This window comes from Podarcis filfolensis (genome assembly GCF_964270895.1).
Source record: "Podarcis filfolensis genome assembly, chromosome: 2".
NCBI lineage: Eukaryota > Metazoa > Chordata > Lepidosauria > Squamata > Lacertidae > Podarcis > Podarcis filfolensis.
The window spans coordinates 55,917,880-55,939,932 of record NC_139605.1 but is presented as its reverse complement, the minus strand read 5'-3'; the positions used below and the strand labels follow the sequence as shown (position 1 = coordinate 55,939,932).

The 22,053-nt window shown below is 51.3% G+C and overlaps 2 protein-coding genes across 9 annotated transcripts in view; both read left to right on the top strand.

The window, feature by feature from the left end:
• The window catches only part of PDLIM7 (PDZ and LIM domain 7), a 42,320-nt gene extending 26,101 nt beyond the window's left edge, over positions 1-16,219 (top strand). For 2 of the 4 annotated variants that reach the window (XM_083599069.1, XM_083599070.1), the window contains exons 5-14: positions 2,587-2,603; positions 3,780-3,863; positions 4,716-4,870; positions 5,405-5,441; positions 10,416-10,474; positions 10,828-11,068; positions 11,820-12,000; positions 12,976-13,096; positions 14,333-14,448; positions 14,883-16,219. In XM_083599069.1, coding sequence (XP_083455195.1) covers positions 2,587-2,603; positions 3,780-3,863; positions 4,716-4,870; positions 5,405-5,441; positions 10,416-10,474; positions 10,828-11,068; positions 11,820-12,000; positions 12,976-13,096; positions 14,333-14,448; positions 14,883-14,969 — 1,098 coding nt within the window. In that variant the 3' untranslated portion in view covers positions 14,970-16,219. Of the gene's footprint in view, positions 1-558; positions 732-2,586; positions 2,604-3,779; positions 3,864-4,715; positions 4,871-5,404; positions 5,442-10,415; positions 10,475-10,827; positions 11,069-11,819; positions 12,001-12,975; positions 13,097-14,332; positions 14,449-14,882 lie in introns of all 4 variants that reach the window. The other 2 variants (XM_083599071.1, XM_083599072.1) reach the window with 2 other exon arrangements.
• Positions 16,220-18,821: 2,602 nt separating this feature from the next.
• Positions 18,822-22,053, top strand: part of DBN1 (drebrin 1) — a 40,433-nt gene continuing 37,201 nt past the window's right edge. For 3 of the 5 annotated variants that reach the window (XM_083603745.1, XM_083603742.1, XM_083603741.1), the window contains exon 1: positions 19,017-19,213. In XM_083603745.1, coding sequence (XP_083459871.1) covers positions 19,128-19,213 — 86 coding nt within the window. In that variant the 5' untranslated portion in view covers positions 19,017-19,127. Of the gene's footprint in view, positions 19,214-22,053 lie in introns of all 5 variants that reach the window. The other 2 variants (XM_083603736.1, XM_083603738.1) reach the window with 2 other exon arrangements.

Below are 22,053 nucleotides of genomic sequence, written 5' to 3'. Positions count from 1 at the left end.
AAGTGCTGGGCGGGGATAGGGGACTTCCAGGCAGTCAGGCTGTGGAGGGAAACAGCTTCTCCAAGATTGTGGCCAGGGCTGTCTTCTAGTTTCCCTCTCTGCTTGGGCGTATCCCTCCTCTGTTTCCCTTGTGGTTGGAGGAGGCAGGGAACGAGATGGAGGGTGTAGAAATGGATATGCATGGTTCAGTTTTGCTACAACACGTGCCCACGCTGAACTGCCTCACCTGCTCTCCAAGGCTCATCCCGGGGTCAGTTCTAGAGCGACCACATTTGCCCACATAGGGTGCTCAACAAAGTTGGCTGGCAGTAGGCAACTGGGCACATACAGGGCGTGTTTGCTTGTGTCTTGGCTACTGTCAGCCAGGAATGCGGCTGGCTGGCTGGCTGGCTGTGGTTATTGCCCTGGGACTTGAGGAATGCCCTTGTGGCCAGAATCTGGCCTGGCTTCCACCTGGGGCATGGTGGCCTCTGGCATGGTGGCCTGGCAGCGGGGGGTGCACTTGCATGCTGCCTGCTGTGCCAGCTTGGGCGTCTGTGTGTTTTGTCTTCTGCTCAGGATGCGCTCCCTTCCTCCGAGCGCCCGAAATATAACTTCACTCCCAGCTCTGCCCTCAACAAAACGGCCCGGCCCTTTGGAGTCAGCTCTGCTCCAAACTCCCAGCCCGGGCTGGTGACGAAATCGGTGCCATACACTCCCTCTGCGTCCGTCTGCACCACACAGCACAATGGGTATGTCGCTGTGTTATTTAGACACCCTGGGGAGTTGGGAGGGGGGCTGAGTGGCCTCACTGTGGAGTTCTGCCCTGTGCTGTTCTGCCCACACACTCGCCTGTCTGCCCGCACTGTGCATGTCGGGCTCTGCCTGTGTGGCCTTTTTATGGGTGGGCAATGGCTGGGTGTGGGCGGCCCTTTCCTCCCTCTGTATCAGAATCTGTGCTAGAACTTAAGACATCTGGTGTTGCAGTGACCCCTGGTGGCTGGAGTTCATATTACGATGCCTAGATCTGGCAGTTCTCTTGTGTATTGTTCATTCCGGAATGCCTAATTGAAAAAGCCAGACCGTTTAGCGGCCTGCATTTCATCATCTTTCACTTCTTTCGAGTCCTGCAATCTTATCTCCTGGGCAAAGAATAATAATAATGCTATCGTAGGTGGCAGTCAGGAGCATGGGGCGGCATCCCAGGAACCCCAGCCTGTAGTTCTCTTGACTCACCAACACAAAGGAATCGCTAGATTCTTTGGTCTGAGCGGCATTGTGCTATGGCGAGTGATCTGTATCTATAGGTTTGGTGCTATCTGCTTGTGGTTTATTCTGTGGCTGACTCACTATGGCAGGAATGAATGTCGCTTATGGATCCCAATGTAACTTTCCATCCTCACCGTCTCCCTGGCAATCTAAGCTACAGTTATTCTCCAAACTGTTCATCATTTACTAGGTCCCAGGTTCAGTATCTTCATTTATAAGATTTCTTACCTGCCCTGCACCATAAGGTCTCAGCACTGGGCACTATAATATGATATGCAAACTTAGAATTACTAAAAGAAATTATGCATAAAGCTGTCCACCCCAGATAAAATACTGAGTAGCTGGCATCAAGGCTTTTGGCTGAGTTTCCAATTCAGCTCATCCCAGCATAAAATTCCCGTACTAGTGTAGCTGTTCTCAGGCATCCTTTGGAAGGGAGCAGCACTATGGTAAATCCAGATTTCCAGTTTATTAAGGAAATGACTTGGGTGAAATTGTATACCGATTAATCTATACTTGACTATTTCATTTTTTCAAGCCCAAAACTGGCATCTTCTGACTGCTATCTTCCCATGTCTAGAAATGCAGCCCTAAATTAATTCTGTTTATTTTGTTTATTAATCACCGATGAAACATCCCGAAATGATTTTAACAGTGCCTGGCTGCATGCAAATTGTGTCCTGACACTCTAGGCTTTGGATGCTGCTTCTTTTGAGGTGATTCCTTTCTCGTTTGGTGCATTGACGTGTCCCTGGCACCTTTGATGGTGGGGATGGAAAAGCTTATATCTGTGCTAGATGAAGTCCTGTACACCTCTGACCAACCCCTGTGTCTCTCATTGGCCTGTTTGGGGTCCCCTGCCAGTCAGTGCCTTAGAAGGGACCAGTTGTGGGACCATGGTGAGCGTAGTCTACATGCTGGCAGAAATGGTGCTGCTGCTCATTTCTTTCATACTCCTGCATTCCTGATCCTATGACCTAGAGCACTGGACTTCAACTGGTGGGCCAGGACCTGCTAGGGGGCCGCGACCTGATCCAAGGTGGGTCATAACAGGAGCACTCCCACCATACAAATATATGGTGAAATATTAAATGGGTCCACAAATGCGTGTTTGGGTGTTCAAAGTGGGTCCAAAAGGTTGAGGATCCATGACCCAGTTAGGTTAGCTGTGCATGGAATCTCGGCTCTATTCACCCACACTAGGCAGGAAGGGAAGCATGTTTCTTAAAAAAACTTTGTCTAATGGTTCTAACATGTCCTTCACTTTCCTGACTGTCTTTTTGCTCTTTTCCCTTTTCTCTCTCTTTCTCTCTGTATCTCTCTCTCTCTCTCTTGCAGGTGCAGAACCCTGACAAGTCAGTAAGCCTTTGCCTGTTCTGTAACTTTAAAGTGTATTATTGCTAACATGCATGACCTAAACATAATTCCTTTTCAACACCTAAAAACCCTCCTCATTCCTTGCCAGTTTGGGGGGGGGGGTTTGCTTCACTGACTTTTCTACCCCCTATCCTACTCTCCCACAGGAGTGTGTGGTTATGGCGAGTTATATCCCCTCATAAAAAGAGATGCTTGATGGACATGTTTGCGATTCGGGGAAGGGGGAGAACAGACAACTTTAGTGTAGGAATTGGGACATGGAGGTCCCCTTTCGTACAGTATGTGGGGCAACATTATTTGTGTCCTCTTGACTTCTTGGGTTTGTGTTGGAGCCTGTCTGAATGACTTGGTGGCCTGGATCCCATGTCATGCTAAGCTAAATCATGGCTTAGCCTGACTGTGTGGACTCTGGGAGAGGACATCACAGCCTCTTTGGTCCTTGCTGGTTGTTTTGCTGCTGAGCCAAGCCACACTTTGGCATAGTGTGTTAATTAAGCCTATGCTCATAGTTCAGCTCTCTCTTGGACAAACCATGAAGTGTAACCCACACAACAAACCTTGGTTACAGCTTGCGATTAGTCTGGAGACCGCTAGCTTCAGACAATATGCTAAACCAAATGAGGGCTTAGCTCAGTATGACGCAGCAGCAAAAAACCAAACAGTCCAAGATATTCTTTCCAGGAGGCCTCACATACGCACTAAACCATGGTTTGGCTAAGCGTGTCATGTGAACCAAGCCTGGGGGCTAATCTGAGGTGAAACGGCCAGTTGGGGGCACGGTGGCTGCCCTAAGGCTTTAAATGTTGGCAGTTTGGCTTCAGGGAAACTTCCTGATGCTTCCAAGGGAGTGGGATGGCCTGCTGTGACTCTTCAGGCTGCGCTGACAACTGTAGCAGTAACTGCCTGACCCAGATAAGGGAAAGGAAGTGGTGCTAAAACTGGCAGGGAGCAGTGTGTGTGTGTGTGTGTGTGTGTGTGTGTGTGTGTGTGTGTGTGTGTTTCCACTGCACAGTCAAGCTGCTGTTACCTCCAGTGGTGCTGGCTGTTCCCTCAGGAGATGTGGCCTTTTATTTGTGCTTTTGTGTACTAGGGCAGCATGTCTCACCTGACCTGTCCAATCTTTTCTCTTATTCTCTCACTTTTCGTGGCTTCAGGGTTAGCGCTCACCCCCCTGAGGTGAAGGCTCCACCCCAGAGCAACCCCCCACCTGATTATGGAGATTACTACCTGGAGGACCAGTAAGACCTGGGAGAGGTGGGGGAGGGGAGGGGAGGGTAGAAACTTTCGGACAGATGTTGTTGTGTCCCTCGTATGTTGTGTGCTGCTGCTGTCGTCCCCTTATAGCGTGTGAATATCCCTTTGGTGAAGTTGGAGTAGCACTAGAAGCAGTAACAGGGCTTCCCTCAACAAGGATTCAATTTTTTCATCAGTGAAAAATCTCCTTTGAGATTTTCACCAGAGCAGTGCTGAGGAACTGGGGGCCTTGCTGCAGCCTGACATGGGAGGCTTCAGGTTTAAGGATCTCACACAGAGTCAAGGCCCCTTCTGGAAGGGAACACTTCCATGCAGCCGTTTATTGTGGACTTGGTGCTGCTCATAAATGCACAGGCTTTTTGTAGCATGCATACATCGTCCTCATCCAAATGCTGTCTCCTGTGTGGTTTTAACTATCCAGACAATTCAAATCATAGAATTGTAGAGTTGTAAGGGACCACGAGGGTCATCTAGTCCATCGCCCCGAGATGTTGGAATCTTTTGCCCAATGTGAGGCTTGAACCCACGACCTTGAGATTAAGAGTCTCATGCTCTACCGGCAGAGCTACCTCAGGCCTGGACAATTAATTGGCCTAGCTGGGGGAGAGGGAACAGAAGGGGCTTCAGGATCCGTTCAGTGTGTCTGCAGGGCAGGTTACTTGTGATCTTCAGAATTATGAAACTATGGCCATGTCCTGATTTGTGCCTCATGGTGGTTTATCTCTCCCCCCGCCCCTCACCACTTGATGCAGTTTCTTGTGTTTGTGTGTGTCATGCATGCCTGGCAGATGCTCATCTCAGTGCAGCCCTGGCTGAGTGCCCTTGTCTATTCGTAGGCATTCTCTGCGGCTGGCAAGCCTGCCGGCCTTCCTCCCCAATGACTCCAGCAAAAAGAGGCTCATTGAGGACACAGAGGACTGGCGACCGCGGACAGGCACGACCCAGTCCCGTTCTTTCCGTATCCTGGCCCATCTGACAGGCACGGAATTCAGTAAGTGCCTCCCTCTCAGGGGGAGCCACTCCAGGTTGGGGGTGTTGTTGAGAGCTGGCTGGCTGGCTGGCTCCAGCCTGGGAAGTGGCAGGGAGTCACGAGGCATTTGGTGCCACCGGCGACATGGCAAAGATTGCAGAGGCACCTGAGCTTGTTCTGGGACAGCTCTGGCCACCTTCCACAAGCATTCTGGACCTGGGCCAGTTTGGGAAGGCTCTGCTGGCAGATTGTCCTACAGCAAGTCCCAGGAGGATCCTCTCTCTCTCTCTCCCACTTGTGATGCTCTGTTGACCTCATTCAGTCTATCTCTGCTCTGCAAAGAGCTCTGCAGGCACCTCATTCTGCTTCCCGCTCATTATTGTTGATGCCCAGGCCCTGTATCCTCCAGGGAATGTTCTTATTTTGTGCCTAGTCTCTCCCTGCCCATCCCACCCCCCTCCAAAAACAAAAAAAATCCACTTCTCTTCTCAGAAAACTAAAACAGCTTGACTGGCTCAGACCATGATATTCTCTTTCTCCTTTTCCCGCTGCCAGTGCAAGACCCGGATGATGAGCATGTTAGGAAAGCCAGGTAAGAAGGTCCCTTTGATAGGGCCAGGAGAGTCTGTGGGTTTCTACCTGACTTCTCCCCACTCCCAATGTGCCAGGGGCTGGGAGCTGAAAGTGCAGAGTCCAGACTCGCTCCTAAGCTTTGGCAGATGCCCAGGGCCACTGTCCCATTCGCATCTGTTTGGGGCGGAGGGGATGAAAGCCTTCTTCCCACCTTGTTCTGGTTCCCTTGACCTTGCATGCCTGGTATGCCCTTCTGGTTTTCTCCTTCTCGGTCTCTGCTTTCTCCTCCCATCTCTTCCTTGTGTCTCTTTCTCTTTCTCTCTCCCCTCCCAGAGAAAAGTTTGTCTCGGAGCTTCAGAGCCCCCGTTACACTCGCCTGCGCGACTGGCACCACCAGCGATCGGCTACCTCTCTGAACGTGCTCTCCTAGGCTGCCTGCGATGGGCTGGCCTTTCTCTTCTCGACTCCGCTCTTCTCTATTGCATGCCGATGTGAATGGGAAGGGCGTGTTTCTGTCTGTCTCCTTCTAACTGGTTGAACAAAACTTTAAAAAAGCAAAACAACCCCCCTCCCCCCCAAAATCCCCCCCACTAGAAATCGACAGCAACTCCTGGAAATGTAGCAACTGAACTGTGTTGGGGAACGACTTGAGCAGGGGGGAACCTGAGAAAAGTCAGGAGTCTTCCGCATTGGTGGCTGCTTCTCTTTGAGCTTCATGTCACACCTCCAGCTGTGGAGGGGATGGAAGAGGGTTCATGTTGTTGGGCAGGAGGCTTGACTCTCCCAACTCTAAGCAAGATGCTCTGGTACTACCAGGAAGCTGTTTCTAAACTGTGTTTTCTCTTCCCTGACTGAAGAGACGTTGGCTGTGGAGACCTCTGTATGCTCCTTTCTGGCCTTCATACTGAACCAAGGAGGCGGGGGGAAGGTTCTACCCAATGCAATATGGCATTGCACTGAGACCTCTTTCCTTTGGGACCTGCCACATTGAATGAGCTGCCAGTGCTCTTCTTCCTGGCCGAGCATTTCAGAGAGAGGGAAGTCATTTCCTGACATTCATATCTGGAAGGGTTCCTTTTCAACCCTGCATGGGATTTTTTAAAAACACTGTTATTGGTAGTGGCTGATCTTCCCCTTCCCTCCTTTGTCCACTGTTGAGTGCTGTTTCTCAACCCATAAAACTTCTTCTCCTAACAGGCCTCTCCATTTTATTTTATTTTATTTTATCAGTGAATGGTGAATGCATATGCCCTTAGCCCCTGGTCCTTTCCCCATCATTGTTCTATGAGTAGCTGGTTGTGGCTACCACTTTGAGGAAATGGCAAGCATTCCTCTTCTAGATGCCTGGTAAGGTCGTGAAGGCTTGCAGAACTTGCCCACCCATAACGCTGTAATAGAGGGATTCCTTCTCTTCCCCAACCCCTCAATGGTTATTAGACTTGTCCTCCTTGAACTTGATTAACTCCATTATACCTCAGTTTTTCCAAAGGCTCTCTGATTTGGACAACACTTAATATGGCTGCTTGTGTTGGGCTTGGGGAAAAAACCCTAGGGGATGGGACTTCTGGCTCTTCGGGTAACCTGCTTCCACAGCAGGCATGTCCTGTTGCTTGGTGGAGGAAATGCTGTGTGCCCCTTTCTCTAGAAAGAGTGTGTAATCATTGTTTTGACCGCAGGCATGACACTAATTCAGCTGCTATATCTGTATGGTGCTGTAATCCACCCACCCCCTGAGCTGCCTGGAGCCGATGCCCAGGCAGGAGTTTGCAATCTAGCTGGAGGCTGGCTTTACTACCTTTCATTTTGTAGTAAAATAAATGCTCCTATTCTCGTAACTGGCTCCTGTCTTTCTTTCCTTTTTAATCTATGCACACCTGAAGTAGGGAGGCTGTGTTCTTTCTTAGAGGAACGACTTGTTTTCCAGCTGAGCATAAACCCAGCTGTCCTCTGTAAGGTTGTTTGGGAAGCTGAGCAAAGATGCAATGCCTTTGCCCACCAATGACTATGGGGTGATTTTGGGCCCTGGTTTTCCTCTGGGAGCAGGAGCCTGACTGGCAGGCCAGCACTGAGTTCTCTCTCCTTTTCTCAATACTTTTAATTCCTTGGGATAAATATGGGGGATTGTGAACTTCTCATCCCAGGCCCACATCACAGGATAGCAGGCAAGGACCAGGGTGGTGAGACAGGAGACTGCCAGGATCTCACCACCTCTGCCTGCATGATGCACTGAAACAGCTGTTATAGTAATTTACTATACGCTTTTTCTTCTTCTGTTGATTGCACCTTAGGAAAAGTCCTTGGATAGGTTGGATGAGATGTAACATGCACAATGGAATTAATGAACACACACACACTCCTTTTAGTCTGCAACAAGCCTTGTGTGCAGAATCCGTTTGCTCCTGTCTGGGATAATCACATAGTGCAGCTCTTGATGAGCTGTATCCTTTCTCATTGCAGGTGGAGAATCTCAGGTTAGAATATTCTCCCTGCTACCCTTGTATCAGACACTTAGAAAATGAGCATGATGAGAAGAGAGAGCCTAGTCTAGCCTTTCCCAACAAGATAGCTGCTTCCTATGTACAGGAAGGAGGTGGTGTGGGGGAATATGTGTACCCTGTGCCCCTTCTTGGTATCTTCTTCTAGCTGGTTGCCCAAGGGGACCTCAGAAGGGGGAAGGAAGGGGTTCAACAAGGGCAGGCTTTATTTCTCTTCCATTTTCAAGCTTGCACTTGGAACAGCTCAAGACACCCTTCTCCTTTATTTGCAGCTCTCCAAACCCCACACATCTCCCATTCTCCTCCCCGCCTCCTTCCTTGTACATAGGCTTCTACTCCTGAACAGACTGTAGTTTCTTGCTCTTGGCTAGGAGTGTTTGAGTCTCCTCAAATGACTGCCTACACAGCTGGGCTGTTGTTCCTGCCACATCCTAAGGTTCCCCCTCTGATCTTCACACTCTTCCCCTGCCATGGATCTCATTCTTGAGTCATGTGACCTTGGAAGTTATTCTGAAGCCCACACTTCTTCTGATGGTTCATCTTGAAGCCATAGGGCTCTCTCCCAAGTGAAAAGCCTTGAATATGTGGGGCGAGTAGCATGGACCTGTTGCCTGAACTAGATGGCCTTGGGGCAATAGGCTCTCTCCCTGCAACCAAGTTGAGGTGTCATTTGTTGGAGCCCTATGTGAGGTGACCTGTCTGTGGGTGTGCTTCATGCCTCTAATATGACGTTGTCTACACCGCACCCCCCGACACACCACACCCCCCGACACACCACACAAACCCTTTGAAATATTTAAAAGGGTCTTGTAGAGAAGAGGACCTTCATGGTAACCTTCAGAGGAAAGAATGGGAAGCAAAATGTTTACTGCAAGAAGGTAGGGTTGGGGTTAAACATGTGGAATAGCTTCTACCTGAAGCTTTAAGGAAGTGATTTAGCAGGCAGCACAAGACGGCTAAGGAGCTGATTGGGGCACTTTGGCCTTTCCGTGCTTTCCAGCAAAGTTGGGGCAGGCCTCTGACAGCACAAAACTCTGGACTCACATTGGAACAGGTGGTGGAATTTGGTGTATGTGTGAGAGGGAACAGCATGTCTTTCTAGTTTGCTGTCTTGTGTGAATCTTATGCCAAGAGATGAGCACACAGCCCCTCAGGTTTCTGCGGATGCCAGCTACTAGTGCTGAGCTGTGTGTCCGATTGCAAAACAGGCAAATTGCTGTCACTGTTACTCCCTGGCCACAAGTGCATTTCGTGGTTGATAACACCTCGTGTCCTTTTTCTGCGGCATCACCTGTCCCGCCACAGGAAGCTGATCATAGAATTGTAGAGTTGGAAGGGGCCACGAGGCTCACCTAGTCCGACCCTTTGCAATGCAGGGATATTTTGCCCAATGTCCACGACCCTGAGATTCTTCTGCCCGACGTGGGGCTCCAACCCATGACCCCAAGCTTAAGAGTCTCATGCTGTACTGACTGAGCTATCTCAGCTGCCTTATACTGAGGTCAAACTCTTGGTCTATTGAGCTCAGTATTATCTACGCTGGCTGGCAGCAACTCTCAGACAGGGAATCTTTTCTGCCCCTTGCCTGCAGATGCTGGTCAACTGAGCCTGGGACCTTGCTGCCTGCAAAGTAGATCTTGTACCCCTGAACTAAGGCCTGTACCTCTTATGCAGACCTGCCCTGAGCCTGACGCTGGGAGGCTTTGAAAGGCTGTTCCTTCATGCTGATATTATCACAGTGCTTGTCCTCACACAATTGCCCAGTTTGGGAACATAGGAACTGCCCCAGGTATGCCAGGAAAGCAGGCACTTGCTGTGCACAAGGAAAGGAACACTTCCTTAAATAAATCCTGCCTTCCGTTTTCCATCTGCCTCTGACCTGGCTATACTGTACAGTTAACAGGAATGGTTTTGGTGCTCCTGTGCAGAACCTGCTCTGGTGTCCTACTTTTTTTTAGGAGAGCAAACCAGGCCCAGGAGTCTTTGTTCTTTATCCTCCATCCATGCAGGTGGTGGCTACTGTCATTGTGCTTGAGAGGACAGCATGATGCATGTCCTCCTCCTCCTCCAGGACTTGTTTGAACTCCTCCTTTAGAGAAGGGAAGATGAATGCTCCCTCTGCACATAAATGAGGAGAATGTCTTTTGTGTTGGCTTGTCCTCGCATCCTCGGCAACAGGCTTTGTAGCCTGGGCTTAGCATAATAGGACCTGTTTCTTCTTAATGCTGGTCACTCTGGGCAGCAAAGCCACCAGCCAATAGGGGTCACTGCTACACTGTGGGTATGGGCATATTTTGACTGCACACAATCTGCTCCAGTGATGCTCTTGTGTGTCCCCCAACTTCATTCTTCCAGTGAGCCCCTTGAGGTCTGTGAAAAGCTTAAAAACAGGTATCCCCACTACATTGACTTGCCAGACCTGAGCCATGGTAGCAGCCTCTGCTGGAGTGGGTGGGTAATGGGCCCAGGTTGCCTGGAACTAATTGGTTATTCTGTAGCCAGGTCTCCATACCGGATCTGTCTTCTGCGCCAGCCTTGAAAGTGGAGCCTGGATATGGTAAGCTGGGAGCGCTGTGCATGCGATGAAACCTCTGGGCAGGGATACTTGCTGGGGAAAGCTTTGCCTACTGGCACCTGGTATCTTCCACAGTGTCTACAGCAAAACCTGTTATAGCTTCTCGCTGTGAAGCTGTGTTAGCTTTAAATTTTTGAATGCATGTGTGCCTGAAAATGAGCAGTGGCCAGTGGCCTTCCTTTGGGAAGGAGGGTCTGTCCACCCAAGTCGAAGGGCAGAGATTATCCCCAGTGAATTGCTCAGACCCTAGACACAGTGCCAATGCATATGTCATGCAAGCTTCAGATCTTAAGTGGGTTGCTGTTGAGAGATAAAGTGCCATTGCCTTGTTCTAGGCTCTGCTGCTCCGAAGCCTGCACCTGTCTCTGGCCCGGCCAGCCGCCCACCCTGGGCTGTGGATCCTTCCTTTGCTGAGCGGTATGCCCCAGATAAAACCAGCACAGTCCTGAGCAAGCACAGCCAGCCGGCTACGCCAACACCGATGCAGAACCGCAACTCCATTGTGCAGGCTGCACAGCAAGCCCCTGAGAGTGCTGACAAAACGCCTATCTGCTACCAGTGCAACAAGATAATCAGGTGAGAGTTGCAGCAGTGCGGAGGGATCGTTCTCCTCCTTTTCCTCTCCCCCCCCCCCCAATTCTTGGAAGTGGTTTGTACACACATACACCTGCACCTCGCTTAGTCTGTTGCAGCCTGGAATACTGGCTTCTGGATGGGTGCACCGATTCCACCGATGGATATTGTGTGCAGAGGTGACCTGGAAGTTCGGTGCCTATACTTGCAGTGGCTTGTTTGCAAATGCGAGTTCCTTGCTTGATGTTGGCATGCTGCAGTCATACTGTGCGGACCCAGTGGCATAGCGTGAGTTGCCAGTGCCCAGGGCTGTGTGGAGGAAGGGAAAGGGACGGAGGACACACACACATTCAACTGCCTAATGGCATCCGCATCACCCAGGAGTTTGCAGCCGCAGAAATAAGAAAAGAAGAGTTGTTCCGTTGTCTGGAGAGGTCACTTCCTGGTTTGCATGGAAAATCTGTTTTCAACAGAGTGCAGCGACAGATGTGCAAAGTTGTATTGAGGCAGCACTGGGTGCTGATATTTTGCACCCTGAGCAACCGTCCCCCATGCTACGCCACTGTGCAAACCAGCCCTTGGAAGTGTTCCTTTCCATGTACTGTAGACTCATGCTTCATAACAACAGGTAGAATTGTCTTCTGGCAATGGAAAGGGAAAGACCCTGGTCGCCTGTCCTTTCCCCCAATAGGCAAGAGGCCAGGCTCATCACCCACCTCAAAGCTAACCCTTCCTCTTTTTGTTTTTCCACTAGAGGGCGCTACCTGGTGGCCCTGGGACGCTACTACCACCCTGAGGAGTTCACTTGCTCGCAGTGCAGGAAGGTGCTGGACGAGGGCGGGTTTTTTGAGGAGAAGGGCTCCATCTTCTGCCCCAAGTGCTACGACATACGCTATGCCCCCAACTGTGCCAAATGCAAGAAGAAGATCACAGGGGTGAGTTCGGTTGGAGCGCAGCCTCCGTGGAAGCAGGCCTGCTCTCAAGCGTGCTGAGTCAGGAAGGGGGGGGGGAGGAATCTGTGCACTCCAAGTGGTTCTGAACTCTGACTCCCATCGTCCTTCACTATTGGCTGTGTTGGCTGAGGCTGATGGGAGTTGGAGTCAGGCAACCTCTAGAGAGTCGCAGGTCCCACACCCCTGATGTTGAGATTTCCCTTGCTTAGAAGGAGGCAGCCATTGCTGTTAGCCCTTTCCACTCAGGGGTGATCCTCTCTAGTTCCTTATGTTAACTCAAGGGTTAATGCTTTAAAGCAGGGGTGGAGGACCTCTGGCTGGCCTGTGGGGCCATTTCTCCCCAACCATGCTTGTGGGTCCCCCATGTGTGGGTCTGGTCTCTGCACAAAGCAGTTTTACCAGCCCTGCGGGTTCCTGAACTGCGACTCCCAAGTGGCAGACAACCAGCTAGCTGTTAGGTACTCGGGAAATGCTAAACAAGGGACTTTGACAGGTGTGTTGTCCTACTCACCTGTCACAGCTGACCCTTGGAGGTGTGGACAGCTAAGGATCCGGACAACTGAGCCAAAAAAAGTTCTCCAAGCCTGCTCTTGCCATATAGTACAAACCTGATAGACTTGTCTTGCTACTATATTTGAGGCTGGGGACTCCCAGACTCTGGCCTGCTCCAGAGAGCAAACATAGCACAGCAATGAGCACGAGCTGGAACTCTGTTTCAAATCTCATATTAGTCATGAACTCACTTGGCAGGCTAGAGCAACCTGCTCTTCACCCTCCCCAAATCTGTGGAGGCTAAATCCTGGCCTCCCCTACCAGGTTGTTGGGATGGTTGAAATAATGTATGGCTGGCATGTGGAAAGTTCAGTATTGCCTATGTAGTGTGCTGTCTAAATACCCTGCATTGTTGGCAAAGGGCAGCCCTACAGTGGAGTGACTCGCGTTCTTGTGCTTCTTTAGGAAATTATGCATGCCCTCAAGATGACCTGGCATGTACATTGCTTTATCTGTGCTGCCTGCAAAACGCCCATCCGCAATCGTGCCTTCTACATGGAAGAAGGGCAGCCCTACTGTGAGAGAGGTATGGATAATACTTGGCTGTGGTACCCACAAAGTAGTGGGTCTTTCTTAGAAGTCTTTTAGTTAGCCTTTAATTAACATTCTGGATTTGTAAAATTGGAAGCATATGGGATGTCCCAAGCTCCCCCTGGAATGGGAGCAGCAGCCAGCACCAAAGCAGCCTTCCTTGGAAGGGGTGGGGGGATACCCCACAGAAACAGTTCCTAGTACTGACCTTCGGTGGCAGGGAGGGCTTGGGCAACAAAACACTTGCAATGGCGTCCTCCTCTGACCCTGGTCTGGCTGCCCCTTGGTAACGGTTGCCGGGCAGCGCCTGTTCTGCCAGGTTGCTATGGAGATCAGTAGAGTAGTACCTGCATCACGTAAGCATGCAGCAAAGCATGCTGGGAAGTGTTGTTCTTTTCCTTTCATTCCAGTCCTGATAAACACAGCCTTTGCTTGGAATATTCCATTGGGAGGAGGTTTCTAGGGGGAGAAAGGCTTAACAAATGGAGTGGCTTCCCTCTCCACCCCCACATTATCTGATGCTGTGAAAGAATCTGGAATTCTCCCAGATGAATGAACAGCTGCCTTTCATCATAAGCCGGGTGGGGTGTGCAGGGCTCTTAACAGCATGTGCAGCCTTGCTTGACATGGCTGGGACGGTTGTCTGCCATCTCTTCACGGAGTCTTTGGTCTTCCAGCCAGCCCAACAGACTCCAGGGCAGCATCAGAGCATCTGTTGCTTAGCTCAGGAAGGGCTCTGATCAGAGAAAAGCAAATACTGGGGAGAGGACAGGCTTGTGGGACAGAAGCAGAGCTACAGAAAGAGAAGGGAACCTAGAGCAGGAGCAGAGAACACTGGATCAGAGGGGGAAGGCGCTGGTAGCTGAGATCACTGGGGCAGTGATCCAGACTCTAGCAACCCAGTCTGTAGCTCTGTGGTAGAGTGCGTGCTTTAAATGCGAAAGGTCCCTGGTTCAATTCCTGGCATCTCCAGGTAGGGCTGGGGAGGACAGGACTCCTTGCCAGTTGATATACAGACAGGCTTGGTGTTAAGGCAAGTGCCTTTGATCCTAGCTGCTCTTTGAACATGGTGCTGCAATCAAAGCAGCCTCCCTTTGCCAAGCGGGTGAGTGGGACGGGTGGTGCTGTGGCAACGGCTCATGTAAGCAGCAGCGCTCTTCTTCCTAGCTCGGCCTCCAGATTCTGAACACCTTGGCCTAATCTCTCCTCCCCCTTCTCTCCCTGCCTCAAGACTATGAGAAGATGTTTGGAACCAAATGCCGTGGCTGTGACTTCAAGATAGACGCTGGCGATCGATTCCTGGAGGCGCTGGGCTTCAGCTGGCATGACACTTGCTTCGTCTGTGCGGTGAGCACCTCTTTCCACCACCCACCACCTTCCACTGGTCTAACTAACCCCATCCAGCCTTTGCTCCAGGAGCATTCCGTGATAGAGGGACATCGCTGGCAGGCAGGGGCAGCAATTTGCTAGCATGAAGCTTGTCAGATGAGGCTTCTGAGCTTGGCTCTTTCCCTGGGGGTGGAGCTGTCTGGTTTAACCTTTCGTCCTTGCTTGCCTTTGTGGCAAGCACTCTCGGGTGCCTCCTGCTGACTGGCAATGCCTTAGGTCTAGCAGGGCAACGACTGTTGGGGGTGAAGCCGGGCAGTGGTGCATTGGGCGATTCCTGTGGCTTTGCCCTTCCTCTTTTGTCCCTGTGGATGAGCTGAAGTGGGTGGTGGGCCTGTGAGCGTGGAACTGATGCTTGCCTCACTGAGTCCTTCCTCCCTTCCTTCCCCCCACAGATCTGCCAGATCAACTTGGAAGGAAAGACATTCTACTCTAAAAAGGATAAGCCCCTGTGCAAGAGCCATGCTTTCTCACATGTGTGAGGAGGAGGAAGTAGGTGGGGAAGAGTAGATCTGACTGCCCAAGCTGCTGCTCGCCCAAGCCCTGCATTCCTCTTTCCCCCACATTTTGCCCTGTCCTGTCCTGTCCTGAGAGAGCTGCCCCCACACCCCACCCCAAACCCTTCACTTGACAATCATTCCCAATGGGGGAGCTGCAGTGCTCAGATTTCCCTTCAGTACTCTGCAAGGATTCAGGTACATGGATTTAGAGTCTGAGCTTTAGGCTGCTGCTCTTTTTCAAATAGAATTCCATTCTGCACCAGCACTGAGTGACAGGGGCAGAATCACCACCCCCCCTTCTGCATGCTGTGAAGCCAGTGTCACCATATGTCCAAAGGATTTGCCCGTGCCTCTTGTCACTTTTGTGCTCTTGTCACAGCTGCAGCCAAAGAGGTGGAGCCCCAGAAATGTTACTTCCTAGCTGAAGGATCCCATACGTTAGTGGCTGTTGCAAAGCAGGCAGAGTTGACACTTGATCTTACCTAGGAGGTCTGTTAACTGCCTCAGGTGTATGTGAACGCTTGCTGCCTCGCCCTCTTGGGGCGACAGCTTTTCCCAATGCCAGAGTAGGGCTCCTGCTTGTGACTTCTTGCCTCCTTTGTGTTGTAACTACCAACTTTGGCTCCTGTCTGCCTTTCCTTCCTTGAGAAGGCATCGCAAGTGAGTTCGGTGATCCAGGCCTGGCTCTGTCCTGCCTGTTAGTATGTATTTCCACTTTCAGTGATGGAAACTCACCTCCATGTAGACATGTGGCCCTAGTGAAATTGGGAAGAACCAAGTCAAAAAGAAAAAAGAAAAAGAAAGAGCTTTCTTTCCCCTCCCAAGACTTAGCCACTCCTTTCCTAGAGCTGGAAACAGACTACCTCCAAGGTGTGTAGAGCCTTGTGCTATAAAGTTGCAACAGACTTCAAGCAAAGTAAATTTAAAATGCCATGGAGAACAGAGTTGTCACAGGATCCAGCCCTCTTCTCCACACCAGCAGAAGCTGCTTCTCCTCGCACCATGAGATGAACGTGTGATTCACTCCCCAGCCATACAACGCTGCGTTTGCTTGCAGCGCACAGCCCTGGGCTGGATGTGGCCCCAGAGCATCCCTACCAAAGAGTTATTATTTCTGTTTTGCTCTAAGTGTGTTTCCCAGAACCGTGCTGTCCGGCTGGGAGTCTTCAATTCTTTGCCACCTTGGTGGTGCTTTGAATGCCTAATAAAATATGTCTTTAATTCTTTTGTCACATATGTGAGTTGTGCTGATTTGTCTTTAAAAGGGCAGTGTGTGGAAGGGGGTGAAAAGTGGGTGAAAAATACAGGTGCGGGTTATATGGTGTGACAGATACTCTAGAAACTAATATTAGTCCTACTTGGGAAGAAGCAACCTGAGCCCTCCCTCTTATGCTCAGAGAGGGAAAGCAAAAGGGAATAGTTTCGTGGAAATACTGTGCACGCGACTAAGGAACTCAGCATTGCTGAAACTGAATACGGCCTCTCTGTTGAAAAGTGACAGCTGCAGAACAACTTTCAGCCGAGTGGTAACTTTTCATTTCAGAAAATGCTAGCAACAGTGGTGCAGAGAAAGCTTAGCACTGCCCAACTTAGCAGGAACTGCCTGTGATATCCTGTTGGCCGGGAGTTTGATTTCATACCTGTATTGCTACTGTAAATGTTTTAATGGAAAATCAGGCAGTCCGGGAGCAGATTGGGCGCTGTGGTGTGCGAGGCTGCCTCCAGCATAAATAAGCAAAGCCCTTTTGCGGCAGTGGCTGCTTGCAGGTTAATGTGAGCGAAGGAGAGGATGGTCACAGTGGGCCTAAACAGAGGAAGGCATCTGCATCGGCAAAACCATATATATGAATCTTCATTGGTCAAAGTTAATGACTTGGTCCCAAAGAACACGGCACCTGCTTAGGGTAGCATAAAGATTGCCCAGAGACCTCTTGGTGACTGAGAATAGCTTGAATTCAAGGACTCGTTTTCAGAGATAAACACAGTTGGCAACTTGGAGAAGTATTTCGTGCACTTCCTTATTTGCAGCCTTGATGCAGCTTATGTCTGCTGTGTGGCTGTTTCTGTTTGGCCGGCTATTCAGGGTCCCCCTCCCTCGTGCAGCTTGTAGCATTTGTGCTTTCATTCCAGCTTCTGCTTTAGTGGTTACTGATCCTATATTTGGCGAGAAACTTCCTTGATGCTTGCAGTTCTTGTTGTAGGGAACTACTTGGTTTGTGCTTCCTGCTAGCTTTGATTTGTGTCTTGCAAGGGGGCGTATGTTAGGGTGAGTGCTGCTGTTGTCCTGTCACACTGTCTTTGGGGTCGCTTGCTTTGCTTTATGCAAGGAGAATGGTTTTTCTTCTTACGGGGATGTGGGTGTTTTCCCTTTTTTTCTTAAATGGAACAGATTTTTCCAGAGAGGCAAAGCATCATCAAAGCCACAGGCTGGATGAATTCTTAAAGGCCATAATCACAAGGAACGTAATTGGCTGATAATCTATAAGCAGAGCTTTAGGACAGATGGAAACCCCAGCTTGACTCCATTCATAAATTGCTTCTTGAAAATAGGGAGGCCTTATGGCATGTCACGACCAGGATTTCTGTTTTGGGGAGAGGTTGCAGAGGCTTAAGCCTTTCCCATTGAATTTTGGGAGTGCCAGGCAAGTACTGGTAGACAGTGACCAAAGCAACAGGGTTTATTCTGTTGTTGTTGTTGTTATAGAAAGGCTTCTCTATCACCTAGACTAGGTCACCTCCACAGTAGCTCAAGTCTGAATTGCATTTCTGCTAGAAACCACGTGGGCTTTGCTTTGAAGTGCCAGGTGACTGAGAAAAGAAATGCAGTGCTAAGAGGAAAAAAACACCTCACACTTGAAGAATGTTGGCACCTACTTCATAAGGTGCCATGGAGGCCCAGATGCTGCCCACACTGTATGGGAGTGAGATTGCTTTTCCAGGCCACTTTCAGAGAAGACCTTGAAGTCAAGAGGCAAAGTGGGATCCAGAAATCCTTTAAGAGCTCCTCCGGATTCCCAAAAGAGCCATTTGAGTAGGGCTATAACAAGTGGTGGTGGTGGGCTTGTTGAGAGGATGCTAAGTGTATATGATGGTTCCAGACTGGCTTGTATGGAGGCATCCTGGGTAGAATGAGAGATGTGCTGGGATTACTACTACAAAACCATGAGGTTCTGTTTGGCTGGGTATTGTCAATCACTCAAAGTTTAGTCATGATTGCTATATAGCAAACAGTGTGCTAGCAACAAAATGGGATTTTTCACACAGTGCCACCAAGTGTCCCCCACACCCCCCCTGAGATCACAAGAATGCGATCTGAACTGCAGTAGGCAGCGAGACTTCACTTTCTATTGAAGTGCATGAGATGAGGATGAGTCAGTTCTGACTGACGCTACAATATCGATGCAGCTGAAGGTTTGGTGTAGATCACTGATGCTGAGCTTGAGGCTGCATCCCAGCTCAGCCGGCAGCGTAGTCATTTCAATTGCCAGCTTCTGCTCTGGTGTGTCCTGCGCGAAGTCTGGCCCTCTTTCCCAGACCTATAACACTTAACCGGGCAAGGCTCAGCTGCCAACCGTGTAAAGTTGCGATGAGCGTGAGTGCCTCTGAGCGTGCGCAGAGTGCCCCTTTCTCTGGACCCCTCTGCGCTGCCGCAGCAACTCTGAGCTTTAAAAAGTGTGAGGGAACTTCTCCTCTATGGAGCTCAGGTTTTTGTTGCAAAAACTTGGGCCCGACGGCGCAGGTGCCTCAAGTTCTAACTTTCGGCTCTCCCCGTCCCCTCGGGCCGAATGTAAGCGGGAGCCGCCGTCGCACATACGTGGTGGTGCCTGAAGTGATCCAGCTCAAGATGGCTGATCCCAGGCAACCCACATGTGGACAAATCGAGAGGAGGTGGGCGGCGGCGGCGTTGGAGAGGCGGCCGAGGGGCGGGAGGGGGATGCTGAGCCGCGGCCGGCGCTAGGACCGGGTGCGCCAGCAGGCGGAGCCTCCTCTCCGCGCCGCCCGGCTCCCTCCCTCGGCTGCTACTGCTGCAGTGTCTCCGAGGCAAGCAGGCAGGCGGCCTGTCTCCATCCGAGCGCGGCTCCCTCGCTGCCCCTCCGCCGACGTCCCGGAAAGCAGCATCCCTCTCTCTCCGCCGCCGGCATGGCTGGCGTGAGCTTCGGCGCCAACCGCCTGGAGCTGCTGGCCTCGTACCAGGAGGTGATCGGCGAGGACAGCCCCACCGACTGGTAAGCCCCCCCGGGGGAGCGGGCTCTTTGTCCCCGCGGTGGGGAGGGGGCGCTGGCTGCCGTCTCTGCTTTGTGCAGGGGGGCGTGGGCGGCGTCTGCCCGCCCGCTTTTCTACCGGGAGTCGCCAACAGCGCTCTCCCCCCCCCGCCACCCTCCCGCTCCCCATAGAGGCGATCCGGGAGATTCCTCGCCTCCCGGACCTGGGACATGACTGGGGGGCGCGGGGGGGGGGAGAAGCCATTAGCAACCCAAAATGGTGCATTGGCAACGCGCGGCCAGGCCCGGGAGCTGGGGCGAGGCCTTTTTCTGTGGGGCGCAAGGAGGGCACAGCCCGAGGATGCTCCAGCAGCCTTTTCAGAGTCCGGGGCGGAGGGGGGATATTGAGCGGCGTCCCGCCCTGGAGCCCCACGGAGCTCTTTTGAGGAGGGGAGCAGTTCAGAGAAGTCCCGAGGGCGTTTTCCACCCCTAAAATTGGGGGGTCGGAGGCGCGCACCAGCCCTGTGGGAGCCACCTCGGTGCCAGGACGCGCCCCCTTTCTTCCCCCCACCCTCCCGCAGTATCCTTCCCCGCACCCCTTCCCCGGGCGCATCGCTTCGGATGCGGCGGGGGCGGGTCCGCGCGGTGCCTCTTCCACCTGCTCGTCCGCCCGCGGCGCCCTCCCGAGCCAGCCCGCGCCGTCCAGCTCGGCGCCCGGTGCCCATCTGCGCTTATCCCGCGCCTCCGGGTACCAGCCTCTCTTCTCCTCCAGTTTTGGGGTGAAAGTTATCTGATAGAGACGCGCTACACAAAGGAAGGTGGGGCTGGCGAGGGGGAGGGGGAGGAGGGGGTCTGGAGGCTGGAGGGGAGGGGCTGGTGGGCTGTGAGGAGGAGAAGAGGAGGTGGGGTTGGAGGGGAGGAGAAGGAGAGAGGCAGAGAGGAGCCAAGGGGGCCCTCCGCAGGCAGCCATCCCCGCGCAAGGAGGAGGCGTCGAGGGCCCCCAAGTGCCGCATCCTTTTCCTTTGGGCTGCGAGGCCTGGCTGTCCACAGGCCGCCTGTCTCTTTGGCAAAGGGGCTCTCCTTTCTCTTTGGAGGTGGTGTTGGCAGCGAAGGCCCATCCCTGCTCGCAGGGGATCTTCCCAGAATAGACTTGGGGGATGTTTTCAGCACGACCCTTTATTTGCAATTTTCTGGGCCTGCTGATTTGGGGAAGCCTTGATTTGAAGGCTGCCTCCTGAGATGAAATGGGAGCCATCTCCTACAAAGCCCCAAACAATAGACATGTGCTCCATTTCTGCAGTCACCCAATTGTGTGTGGGTGTGTTGTGGGTGTTGGGGGTTATTGTTAATGAGGCCTGCATACTTGGCGTTCCCAGCCAATGAATGTTCACACTTTGTGAGAGGCAGAAGGTTCTTGAGAGACTTCATGCTACGTTTCCTTTGCCTTCCTCATGTCTTGAGACTTCCCTGCAAGCGATGAAGCAGTCCACCCATGTCTGCAGCAATGGCCCAGGCAACTGAAGGTTTCTCCCCCGTAGTTCAGTTTCTGGACCTCTTTTTTCTGTTTGAAGCAGAATTGCACAGAGGGCTCGAGTCATGCTCCCTAAACATAAGATAGCAGGACTCAGTTGCCAGGAAGCACTTGCCACGTAGTCTCCTGTAAGATTAATTCACCCTGCAATTATGGAGCACTTAATCTGGTCCTTAATATGCACCACAAGGGGGACTAATTATTTACAAGTGCTTATACCTAGGTTCAAAACAGTGGCCACCTATAGCCTCTGTGGGATGCTTTTGAACAAGTCACTTTCTTTCAGCATCCGTTCCCCATGTGTAAAATGGGAATCGGAGACCGCCCATGCCTTGTTATGCAGATGAGCTGGTTAAAGAATAATGGAAATCACTTTGTACTGTACATGTGCTTGTGTAGGACTGATAATAATTGGAGCCACTATATGCATCCTGGTCTGTTCCAGAGCAGCTCTTAGGAAATGCTTTTGCTTTTTAAAAACCTAACTGACAAGTACTTTATGCTTCTTAAAGAAACCAAGTCCATAGTGTGCTTGGAGAATTGTTGTTGTTTTTCCCTTCTCCTTCCACAGTTGCTAACCCAGAATTTTAAATCCTGTGAGATTTCTTCTGCCCTGATCCTCACTTTCTCAGTCTGCACTGACATGCAGTGTTTTCTCTCTCTGCAAATAGTTTCTTACATCTCCTGGGTCCACTTCATACTATCCCTACCACACCCTGCCCTTTCTGTCTGCCAGGAGCTCTGCTCTCTGTATCGGCTGTTGTGGTTTTTCTCTTCCCACTCAGGTTGCTGAAAGCTCATTTGTCTCCGGAAGGCCAAAATGAAAAAAATGAAAAGGCGCCCTGTGGATGTGAAAGTGCTCTTCTCCCTGTGAGCCACCACTTTCACTGCCAAGGGCCGTTTCTGACCCCCTTCCTTGCTAACCTGGGGTGTGCAGGTGTGTGGCATCCTTCCAAGGCAAGGTGTTTTCAAATTCTAGTGGCCTTTGGGCAGCATAAACCTCCTGGTTCAGAAGCTGAAACCCATCACAACTGCTTTCCTTTCAGCCTCTCCTTTCACAATGGTGCTGGAGCTGCCCACATCAGCAGCACATAGATTACAGGGGGACAGAGGAACAAGGCAGTGGTCCTGGTATGCCACTTACTAGCTCCATGTCAGCTTGTGGAGAGTCATAGAGCTCGGTTGCTCTCTTTAGATAAAGCTTCATCAGTACTCTTACCTGCTGCAGCCTGACAATTTATAACTTTGTTAGTGCAAATGGAGTAAACTCTGCACTGCTATCAGTTTTCCTCCCCTCCTCCCCAGTGCTTTATTTTGCTGTTGCTTCTTTGTA